This window comes from Rhipicephalus sanguineus, chromosome 1, assembly GCF_013339695.2.
Source record: "Rhipicephalus sanguineus isolate Rsan-2018 chromosome 1, BIME_Rsan_1.4, whole genome shotgun sequence".
Taxonomy (NCBI): Eukaryota; Metazoa; Arthropoda; class Arachnida; order Ixodida; family Ixodidae; genus Rhipicephalus; species Rhipicephalus sanguineus.
Window position 1 is genome coordinate 158,031,363 of NC_051176.1, and position 12,376 is coordinate 158,043,738.

Here is a 12,376-nt window from a genome sequence, read left to right on the forward strand (position 1 = left end):
CACTTCCTTGTTGTGTAGTTCCGGCCTTGTGTATCAGAGAGGTAGCGTTTTCTGCCTGTCGGGCACCTTCAGTTTCGATATCGCCCTTAAAATTCAGTGATGAATATCTCAAATTACGTGCAACTTTCATGATTTCTAAGAAATAGTTATGCCATAAATTGTCAGGCACTGCAATATTCTAATATAAACAACTGCCCTCAAGTCAATAATTAAAAAGTTTAAGAGTTTTTGTTAATTATTCGAAATCATGTCATTTCAGCTGCGGCAAAGTGTTTCCGCCTCGACGTAGAATTCGTGTGCAAAAATGACAGGATCCTTACTGTCACAGAATTTTTATAAATAATTTGTATTGTCTTAAAAAGAAAGACCCTTTATATTGAAACTTAGTCAGAAATTGCCAAGATGCTTAGTTTCATTTTCTGGCTTACCTGCAAGCAACTTACCTGGGGCTCCAAAATGTAATACTTTTATGCTACGCCCTACTTAGAACCAGCTATGGAACAGAAAGTTCAATAAAGAACGGAAGCAGGTCATATTGGTCCTTGAAATCTGAGTTTATTGGATAAATCTGAATTGTGAAAAATTTTACCGGCGAATGTTTATCGGATTTTTTCGGAAAAAACCGAAAACACTGAGCCCTACCCATAAGATACCCCTTTGTAGTATTTCATTTAAATAATTGTGTGCTTGGCCAGTTTTGTGTTTTAATGTAATACATCATTGTATTTTTTTTAAACAGTGTAGTGCTGGCTAGCTTTAGACAATACTAGAGAGATCCCTGTGCAGTTTCTTAACAGCCCAAGGCAATGTGCATGCTATTTTGAGACTGTGTGCTTATAGTTCTTTCTTTAACTTTAAATCTGTGTATGTGTAAAAAGCAGTGCGTTCTGGGTTCTGTAAGGAGCATGTGAGAACAAATCAATCAGCTGTGCTGTGAATAGTTGCACTACTGTATGGTATAGGGCTCATGGATGATGGCACATCTTAGTAAAATACAGTGAAACTTCATGGTTTCTTGTATTGTATTGATGGTAATTGGTAATGTGTGAAGTGCATGTTTGTAGCTTTAGTGTTATTTATAACATGATGGCAGTGGTTAGGCCAGATTGTTAGTCTCTGCTCGTACTATGTTTTGTGCATATAGAAAAAAAAAAAACAGGATTAATTACAATATCAAAGTTCTGCTAAACTAATTAACCCTTTCATACGCTATGTACACAATTGTGTACATCACATGTTTTTGCTAGTTGTATCGACTAGGAGGTAAGAAAAAGCAAGATACACTGACGTCTGGATAAATTGAACCTTCTGCCTAATAAATCTGTCTTCATTTAACTTTATTTCGTGGTGTACTGTTGCACATGATCGCTTTTCTGAAGGCACTACCATGGTTGACGAGTTGTTCGACGTGCCGCTTCCGGCAACGCACGTCAAAAGCATAATTTTTCTTTTCTCAAAACGAAGAAAAACAAAAACGAATTTGCAGTGTATTTATAGCCTGAGATTTGATTCTATATATGCAAAAACACTACATGAATGGCTTCAGGATAAATAGATATTTAATAAGAACTTCATTTGGATTAATTACCATAAAACACATATATCAATATATTATAAAATTATTTTTGTTGCAATAGATTATCGAGTGTCTTGAGATAATGTGTCAATTTGACGCACTTGCAGACAGTTCTTCATAGGTGGCGTCTCAAAGGGTTAAGATTAAAAATTGGGTAAGTTGGTAACAATCAATCTTCAACAGCAACTCCTCTGACTGGAATGAGCAAAAAGAATGGTTCAGTTTGTCCTACATGTTTCTTGAATTGTTCCTGTCATAAGTAGCGCTGTTGAAGCTCTACAAGATAAGTTCCATTAACAAGCTTATGATTGATGTGCGTGTTGTATAAACTTGTAACATATGTTTGAGGCACATTGTTTCTCTTATTTCAGTGAAAGTGTGCTCATGGTAGAAGATGAGGAGACCAGAGAGTTTCGTGAAGCTTTTGTTGCACTCAGTGCCCACTTCATTGGCACAAGTGCAACTTCATGTAAGTAGAGGTTGCACTTCTTAAAGCCAGCTTAAATTGTATTCAATTAGTTCTATTCGAGATAATGCTGATGAATTTTTCTCAGTGTGCTGAGTACACCTACAACTTGTGTGTGCATGATGTGCATGCACATACATTCATGTATACCGTTCACCACCTGCACTGTGATCTTTAATTACACTAAGCTGGTTCAGCATTGGAAACTGGGATAACACAATATTTCTTTAAATAACAGAAAGCTGAGCTAGTTGGTAACTATTCATGCTAAAGAGACAGGGCGTGCAAACACAAGAGAGAAGTCAAGACACCACAAACAACTAACAACTGAAGAGGTGCACAACGGCGGAAAAGGAAGAAGCCACGAAAACTTATAAGCGCATGCCCAAGCAATAGGCGAACTTATCAGTCGAACTTATCAGCACGCGTGGTGGACTACGTGAGAGATAACTATTCAGACACTTGATTTCTTCTTTATGCAGGTTAATCGATGGTTGGCTCACGCATGCGCTACCACTATTATCTATATGCCAGGCCTCAACCATTAACGCGCTTCTTCATTCCTGTGCTGGTACAAAATCGCATATTCATCAAATTTTGGCGAAGGGGTATTGGAAGGGGTCCAGGGTCTAGGTAATCGTGAGGCTATGTCCTTGAAATGCTCCTATCATGCAACGTACTGTAAAAATGCCCAGCAAAAAGACTTAAAACCAGAACCGAATCCCAACCCTGCAGTACTGTCTGTGTGTGACGTATTAAGGGGCACAAATCGTTAGTCTTGCAAGGCATGTCGGCCCAGCAAGTACGGAGGCAGAGGATGAAAGCTGTGAAAGTCGCAAAAAGCAGACGCTCAGCGCAAACGTGACTATGCTGCAACATTTGTTCCACGTCTATGGCTGAAAAGGATCGTTTAGCAGTGCTGGTTTACCTTATGGGAGCTTTCTGTAATGTATACCTGGTGCGAAAGGGGGCTTGTACTTCGCCTGCGTTAAATTTCATTGATCCTATAACCATGATGTTAATGCTACTGTCCACAAACTTATACATTCTTCCCATAACAATATGAGAGTTAGTTCATCCTCATACTTTTAGCATTAGGATTTTATCTGATTACTGTAGCCACTAACTTGAGCAGCCTGGACAGCTGACAGGTGGTGCCATCTAACGGTGGAGAGATAAACTAGGCAAGCACATGATGTAAACATATGTATTCTGCTTCATTGCTGGTGCAATTTTTGACAGCAGCGTAATTCAGAATGTGCTGACTTTAAAACTTCTTAACGTCAAGGACATCAGCGACGCACTGGCCAAACACACACTTCTTGCCTTCTTGACGCTGCAGTGGTTAGTACACTGTATCCCCGAACGCCTGTACCGATGCTTCTGTCATTTTCGTTGCTTTGTGCAGGCTGATGTCAAACATAGTGTGATCAGTAATTGTGGGAAGCTAAGTGGGCAGCTTGAGGTAATCAATAAAATTCATTTGTAAGCAATTTACGCATCTCTCAAGGCTGTAATTTTGCTTAAATGATGGAAGTGTGCAAAGTAACATACCCAATGAATTGATTGAGATGCATAGATGCCGAAAAATGGTGGCCTTTAAAGGCCTTTTACATTATTTGATATTCTGTGTGTACAATGCATGCAGATTGCAAAAATGAAAAGCATGAAAGCCTGTAATTTAACTGTACTGGCTCTGTGTCCCCTAAAAATGCAGACATAGTGTGCATAAATATGCAGATCAAACTATACATGTACAGTGAATCCTTGATTCAACAGAACGTGACTTTGTTACACTTTTAACGAAGTGCTTTCGATTAGCTGACTCATATTTGCAGAGCCTAGTGCATTCAAAACCTTTGAGCTGTGAAGTTGTGGTGGTCTCTTATCTCACGAGAGTGCAGGCCACCACATGTTCAAGCTTAGCAAGCTCGAGGGCCACATTGGCGGTCACCTTGTATAATCTAGCGTGCCGCTGTATGCGTATGCTGAGCCTGCAAAGGTGTCAAGTGCTGTGCAGAGAGAACAGAAAATATATCTCTGTGTAGATACTAGGAAACAAATTTACTTGCCTCCTGCGGCGTGCCAACACTACACTGATGCCTGATCCCCCGACGACGGCAAAAGCAAAGGGGCTTCCCATTACGCACCACTAAGGGAAAAATTCCCGCAGCTGTGCTGCATACTCTTATGATGACCATTGGGTCTACTTGCGAGTTAGGTCAAATCTCCATCACCTTGGATCTCTGATAAGTGTGGCTTGGTGTGGTACGACCATGCGTGAATGCTAGCCACCGCTTTTCTGCTTGTGGTTTTAAAGGGGTCGTGAACCATCCCTTGGGCTTGGTGAGAAAACACATCCTGTGGATAGCAGACACTGCTATGAACATCTCAACCAAATCTTGCAGTCGTACGTGGCGAAGAGAGTTTACAAGCGGAGCATATAGTTGCTGTTTTCTTAGGCCCCCTCTTTTCATACAGAGGCCTGTGCTCTCTTTTCGGAGCTGCTGGCGCATTCTGTTTGACATCGAACAGCAGATAGCATGCTATTGGCCAATAGCCATCATAAATCAAGAGCAGCGTTTGGATCAGATGCGCTTCTTGCCACAGGCTGCTGCCACGTGCCGGTAAAGTCTGCCAACATTACACAGTGAGTCACACTCGCACACAGGAATTACAAAGGGTGAGAGTGATCGCGTTTCATCATGCACTCTCAAGGTCATCGCAGGCGCTGATGTAACTTCTTTCCCCCTCTGTCATCCCTCCCTGCATAGCTTCTAACGTGCTCGTCGGGAAGAGGGAAGAAAGTGCTCAAAGCGTGCGACAAACCTCCGTGACTCCGCTCATTTTTGATGGATTCGAGAAATTTTTGTGGCAATCGATTTGTGAGGCAATAAACTCCGATACTGAGGTCATTCTATGATTACTTAAAAAAGTGGTTCATGATCCCTTTAAAAGGGCTTGGCATAAGGTACACACTCCTCACAGGTGCAAGGCACTGTTGGCGAGGTCATTCCATGTGATGCCCAAAGGAAGGGGCCTGTGGACAGGAAGGAGAGAGAGAAGTAGATAAAAAGGAAATGCAGGGAGGTTAACCTGGCACGATTGACCGGTTTGCTACCCTGCACAGGGGTGCAGAATTAGGGGTAAGAAAGAGGACAGAGAGAGAGATAAAATTAAAACGAAAAACACACACACGCAAGATGTTCCAATCAGAGCCGTTCTGAGAGACTGGTTGGACGCAGAAAGCGCAGTAGCGCTTGCACAGCCTTTTTCTGTGACGTTAGGTCCGGTCGATGGCGCAGGATTCTTTCTTCCGACAGAGTGCGGCTGCCCAATTTGTCGAGCGCGTTGCAAAGTGACTGTCTCTGTGAACAGTACTGTGGGCAGTCGCATAGAACGCGTTGAATAGTTTCATCACTGCCGCAGTGGTCACATGATGCAGTGTCGGCCATTCTTATGCGGCACGCGTACGCGTGGGTAAATATGACACCAAACCATAACCTGCACAGAAGGGTAGTGTCACCTCGGCGAAGGCCTGGAGGAATTTGAAGGCTGAGAGCTCCCGGCTCTTCCTCCTCGCCGGGTGAGGAGGAGAGGTGTGCCAATGAATGGAGCGTAGCGAAGAAAAGAATGAAACAAACGAGGGCAGTGTTTCGATCTTCAAACACCTGTAACTCCACTGTTACGGCACCATTGAGAAAAATTCTCACGGCCATGTGTTCGGTGTAGATTCATGCACAACTGCAACACCACAGCTAAATTCCAACCTCTGGGTTGTTTGGGATATTTTAACCCTTTGCAGGGGGGGGGGGGGTCCGTTGTCTGGACCCTCCCGACAACAGATGGCCATAGCAGTCCGTGGTCGGGCGCTACTCGACAAGTTCTTTCGTTGTTGATTCACGCGCGCGCTTTCTCATTGCATTATGCACCATCTCTAAATGTGCAAGCAAACTTTTTACTTGACCTGTGATATCCTTAAGTTTGGTGTGGCATGGATGGAGGGTGGGTAAAGGTTTCGGACTGCAAAGGGTTAAGAATACTGTGGGTTCTGTTTCTCTCTGTCGACGGTATTGAACACACCATTTATGCCGATGACATTATGATTTGGGCCACGAAGGGCAGCGACGGCCAAATCGAAACCGCTCTGCAAAACGCGATTGATACCCTCGAAACTTATCTCCAAGGCACGGGACTCCGATGCTCGCCCAGCAAATTGGAGCTTCTCTTATATCGCCCAACGCTCCGCGGAGGCCCACCGCTGCACTTTACGCACAAACGCTACTACGAAGAAATCCAGCTTCACACAGGGAACGGTGGCACCATACCCGTGGTTTCCACCATCCGGGTCCTTGGCATGACCATTGAAGCCAACGGTGCGAACTCGACGGCTATCTCCAAGATCCTCCGACAGACGGCCAACACGTCGCGGCGGTTAAAACGGTTGACAAACCGAAGGCAAAGCATGAAGGAAGAAAGCCTCATCCTCCTCGTTCACTCGTTCGTTATCTGCCACATCACGTACGTCGCCGCCTTCCATACCTGGTACAAAGCAGAAAATACGAAGCTGGACATCATCATTCGTGGAGCCTACAAGCTTGCCCTCGGGCTACCAAACAACACCAGCACAGAACTTCTCCAATTAGGACTCCATAACACCCTCGACGAATTAATCGAAGTGCAGCATCAGGCTCATCTGGAGCGCCTCACCCTCACAGAAACGGGTCGACACATTCTGACTAAACTCGGCATCACCTACCACCGCCAGCACGGAGATAAACACCTAATTCCAGGACGTATCCGGGCTTGGCTACATGCCGACCCCATCCCCAAAAAACATGCACCCTGAACACAACAAGGAACAGCGGAAGGCACGTGCTGCCTCCCTGATCAAAGCGGTGAGACCATAGGCGTCACCTTCGTCGATGCAGCTGAATATCAAGACGGGCACCGCTTCGCAGCGGCTACCACCCAAGGCGGTTTGCTCAGACACGCTGCCAGCATCGTAACCCAGAACGCTGAGACGGCCGTTGCCCTGGCCGCCCTCGAACCAGACTGCGACACCATCGTGAGTGACTCCCTCACGGCAATCAACAATGATATAAAAGGCTGCATTTCACAGCAAGCATTATGCATCCTACACCACGCCCCTCACTCAACAGATAACCAAATCACGGTCGTCTGGATTCCAGCTCATACTGGCGGCGTTCATCCGCACCTCACCAACCTCAACGAGGTCGCACACTCCGTAGCACGAGTCCTGGTCAACCGTGCTGGAGACAGCGCAGGTGCACCCCTGGAACGCGATCGCCTCACCAGCTACAACAACATCGCCAAAGCATTTTACCTCGAAAGAAGAACCTTCCCCACCCCTCATCACAAGCTAAACAGAGCGCAGGCAACCACCCTCCGCCTGTTACAGGCAAACACGTACCCGTCACTGCATCGATACCACAAGACATACCCAGACATTTATCTTAGCCACACTTGTAAGATCTGCAAGACCCAGGTCACCTCACTCCCGCATATGCTGTGGGAATGTAAGCACCAATACCCATTCATTAACACAGAGACCCTCTCGTTGAGATGGCATGCCGCCCTGCGCAGCTCCCACTTCGACGACCAGCTTTGGGCGACCCAGCCGTCCCGCGAGGCGGCGGAGAGGCAAGACCTCGACGTCCCCACGTGGGAGGCCTAGGCGCTGCCAACCAAATTGCTGGTTTCAATAAAAGTTTATTCCTCCTCCTCCAGTTTCCTTTCAAGCTTTGCATAATTGCCTCAATTTGCAAATTTGCCAATATTTGGCTTTTTCCTTTACAAGTCAGTCTTGTGTGTGTATGTAAAACTGAGATCTGTGTGCGTAAAAGTTGTACATGCCCTCCTTGGCATTGCATACAACACTTGTGCAGGGTGACAACTGTTCTGTGTTTGCAAGCATTTTGTTGCAACTTAAACCTATGTAGAACTTGCTGTTATTCCTGTACTTACTGCTCATACTTGTAAGGGCCAGCCAAAGCTGGCAGTATGTAGTAAATAAAAAAAATATTAAAACGAATATTGTGAGACGTTTTAAACTTTTCAGATAGAATAATGGTCAGTTTGTCTTTCAGTGTCACGGAGTCAGATAACAACTGCAGCCCAGGCCTGCAGCATCCTCCTGCGAATGCTGCTGAGGTGGCTGAAGGTGCACAGGGAAAATTCCCTCCTACAACAGGTAAGTTGCTGCATGTTTCAGAGGACTAGTTTTCTCCTTAGAAAGGTGTAATTCTTTGTGAGAGCATTCAGAAGTGAAAATGGGTAATGGTTTTATGAAGTTGCCATGGGTTTGGAACAGCCTGAATTTTTCTGTATAGTGGCATGCAATTTTGATTTCATCAAATGCTGACGAGTCCAAAGTAGAGCACTGCACGGGCCGTGATTCTCATCTTGAGCCCGGCACTTATTCAAGTTTACCCGCCCAAACCTGGCTCGGTGGCTGAGAACGAGACCCAGGCCCTGTTGGAACCCGAGAAAAAATTTCACCAATCCTGGCCTGGCCCGACCACATATCGAGCCCGACAGGGGCCCAAGCCAATAATCTAGGTGGTGTTGCCCCAACATGGAATCGACAGCAAGGTGTTTTAAGTAGCAAATATCTACATTTTCCTGGCGCATGCTTTGCTAACAAGTGTACTTTAACCTACAGTAATTCCTTGTACAAAAGGGCTTCACGGTGAAAAACAGTTGCGTGGACATACTGGGTACGATGAACGTTTCTTTGGTGGCGGCATACTGTACCAATTTTTTTCTGCAAATATCATGGGAATCGTCTAGAGCGTTTTGTAGCAGATATTTTAGCAAGGAAAGTTATTTGCAGCATGAGTTCAGTTTCAATAAGGAGTGCAATAAAAAGAGAGAAGACAGAGAATGCACCCCCTCTCCACCCTTTCTGTTTTTATTGCGCTCTCTATTGACATTTAATGCATGCTCTACCAAAAAAATTGGTGAAGCTTGCACTAAGCCGCGCAAGGCTTGAAACAGCGAAACTGGACGATTCTGAAGACTAATCTGGCTGCTTCTAGGTTGTTTCTAGGCCTTAGTTAGGTGATGCAGGTTGTTTCTAGGTTGCTTCTAGGTCGTTGCTAGCCTTTAGCTAGGTGATGCTGGGCTGTTTCTGCGTTGACTCTCAGCGCGGAGAGGTTCGTGTTAAACCACAGACAGTCACAACACAGGTGTCCAAAATACAAAGAGGGAACCTCGCACTGAAACCAAACGTTTGCACCTCTTATAGATCTATGGGCACATCGCCAATGGCGTAGGCCTTCCATCGCTTCCTGGTCTTCTCGCAGGCGCTAGGTAATGTAGGTTGTTTCTAGGTCGTTGTTAGGCTATAGCTAGGAGATACTAGGTTGTTTCTTGTGGGGTCTGAGAGATATCGCCGCTCTCGGAACACACAGAGACAGTAGACACCATCGGGCAACAAACAAGTTTACGTTTTTATTAACCTCTTCTTTTACATACGACGAGCTTGCCTGGGCCGAATCTAATACACAACTAGGAAACGCTAAGTAACCTTATACAATGCCAACACACAGAAAACATAACACAAGACAACATAAGACATACGATGCACTGTGAATGCGGCGTCGCCAATGTACGGCTCACCATGAGCTGCCCGCGGGAAACGAGCCGCGGTATCGTCCCCCACGGACCCATCGTGGGAGACGTCCATCCACGCACGCCGCCAAACCACAAAGAGGCTCCCTGCTGTTTCCTCATGCCGGCCTAACCTCTCTGCGGTGGCGCTGCCGGTGCCACCGCGCTAACCCTAACGCGCGAGCACAGTGCCACTGCTCACTCGACGGCCGTTTAAACCCAACTGCGGCCAATACGCCAGACATGCGTGCGCCATGCGGTGCAAACGCCTTTTCAGGGGGCGATAGCATCCCCTGAAAAGTTGTTAATCCCCCAGATTCTACATTGATTCTCAGCGCAGAGAGGTTCGAGTTAAAACATAGACAGTCACAAATGCGACACGTCCAAACTGCAGAGACGGAACCTCGCGCTGAAACCAAATGTTCGCACCTCTCATAGATCTACGGGCACGTCGTCGTTAGTGTAGGCCTTGCATCGCTTTGGGGTCTTCTCGCAGCCGCCGTTGCCTTTCCCTTTCCCAAGTATTCTCTCGTTGAACATACTGGGGGTCTTCGGCTTGCCACCGTCGCTTCACAGCCATGTTGGGCTAACTGTTGCCTTTTTGATCATACCCGTTTATGATGATGACCGTTTTTTTTGGTAATTTGTTGGGCTAACTGTTGCCTTCGCCATTTTTAGTGAACCGGTGGTGAGTAGTGGGATTTACCCAATTTCTGGGGAACATACCCGTTTACCATGATGATAGTCTTTTGGTTTGCCAGACAAGGAACGATTTGCTAAACAGCTTCACCGTTAAAACGCAATCGTGCACCCTTTTGGATTTGTAGCTCCTGTCTTCAGCACAGTAGCACGTTGTTACAGCAAGAGAAATAGAGGGAAAAAAGCCGAAATAATTACCTTTGTTGTATATAGACTAACCTAGATAAAAATGATGAGGAGCTACGTGCACCCGTGTACTTTTTGAAATACGTATAAACAAAATGTCAGCTAATGTTGCCATTTAATAGGCCTTTTCCATATCTTATATATTGGGGCCATTTCTGAAGGGATTTGGCGTCGGAATTTGAGAAGCATATCGGTACCTATCTCCAGAATGACTAAAACCTAGACTCCGATTCTAGAATAGTTTTTTTTTTCCATGGTCATGTTTCAAATGGTGACTGCATGAGGTGCATCACAAAACAGATACTTGAGGCCAGTCATGTCTGTGTGGCTTACCCAATGAAGTGTTATTGATCACACTAGGCGAGAAAATAATGCAAGTACCATTTAGCGAAGTCGGAGAACTTTTTCCTTGCAAAGCATGAGGTAACTGCCAGAGTTTTAAACACGCTGTCGGCCTTGCCCGCCAAGTTCCTTTCTGGTACAGGCAGCTGTCAAATGTCAGATGAAAGCTCGAGAATTGCTTATTAAGAAAAAAAAAGGGAGGACGTAGACAGTCATGTGTGGGCCTCGGGTCGCTGGCGAAAGGTATGCGGGCCGTGTGTTTGAGACCGCTGATATAGAGGAATAAGACGAAATCACACACGTTAACAATGTGGACACACAAAGCTGTCTGTGTATGTCCATCTAGCATCACATGACCACTGGGCGCTGTGACGGAGCCACAGAAAAAAACTTGGAGGACGCTTGAGCTTCGCCTTCAAGAGTAGAATGCGATAGTGTAATCAGGCCCCGTGCGCATCGCCTTCTCAACTGCTAGCCTAGCTGCGGTTCTCTGTGCATGCCTCAACTGTGCCGCAAGGAAACGAACGCCTGTGTACGTAACATTTTCCGTTTCAAACTATCAAGCAGTTTTAAGGGGGGACACTGCTCTTAGAACTTTTTTTTCTTATTTCTTGATCTATTATGATGACACTGAATGAGTTTATGTATATTTGTGTGCTGATTTCAAATATGCAATTATTTTTCTAGTATAACTGGTAGTTTTTAAAATACAAGCTATTTTATGTGCCTTTTGGGGAGGAGGATTTTTTTTTTAACATACAGAGTTACAAAGCAAATTAGCATATCGCAATAACCTGTAATCAGAACTGAGTGCAATGAAACAAAAATGGATGTTCTAAGCCCATGAGAACAAAAGTTACGGTATGTTGAACATCGTGAAGGAAGCCCCAGCTTGAAATTGATGCACCTGCTTGCCACGCAGAAGGCCTGGGTTCAATTCTCACTCAAACCTAAGATATTTATTATTTATTTTATTTGCATCTTTCTCAATTTTTCGCTCATGGACAATGCCGATTTTTCGCTCACAACCAATGACACTGGCACCAGAATTTCTGCGAAACGACCTCTTTAACGCTATCACGTTAAAAGAATGTGCCTTTATAGTACTTTGTGTAACGAGACTCCACGCAGAGATTTCGTTTTACTGGACGGCTAGGGCTTTCAAAAATGCTTCCCCGCTTTGGAGCTCTGTGATTGCTATTGTGATGATAAGTTATAGGTGCAAATTTATTATGTTACATTTATTGCTGCCATTATGAAATAACATTTCAGATATAAAATAAGAACGAATGCAAATAAAGCTCATAATAGTGAGATAACTAACTATACAAGCACCTGGTCTACTTACTTTCAGTGCGCCTGTTTCACATAAATCAAATGGCCCCTCCACATGCAAGAAGCTAGGAATGGGCGAATAGTAAATTTGAGGTTCGAAGCGAATACAAAGCGAATAGTGATTTGGCCGAATAATT

At 45.0% G+C, this 12,376-nt stretch overlaps 1 protein-coding gene across 1 annotated transcript in view; it reads left to right on the forward strand.

Moving 5' to 3' along the window:
• Positions 1-1,947: 1,947 nt before the first annotated feature.
• LOC119400896 (E3 ubiquitin-protein ligase UBR4) overlaps positions 1,948-12,376 on the forward strand; it is a gene marked incomplete at its 5' end in the record, with an annotated part of 438,348 nt that continues 427,919 nt past the window's right edge. The window contains 2 exon segments of the mRNA XM_037667804.1: positions 1,948-2,045; positions 8,153-8,256. Coding sequence (XP_037523732.1) covers positions 1,948-2,045; positions 8,153-8,256 — 202 coding nt within the window.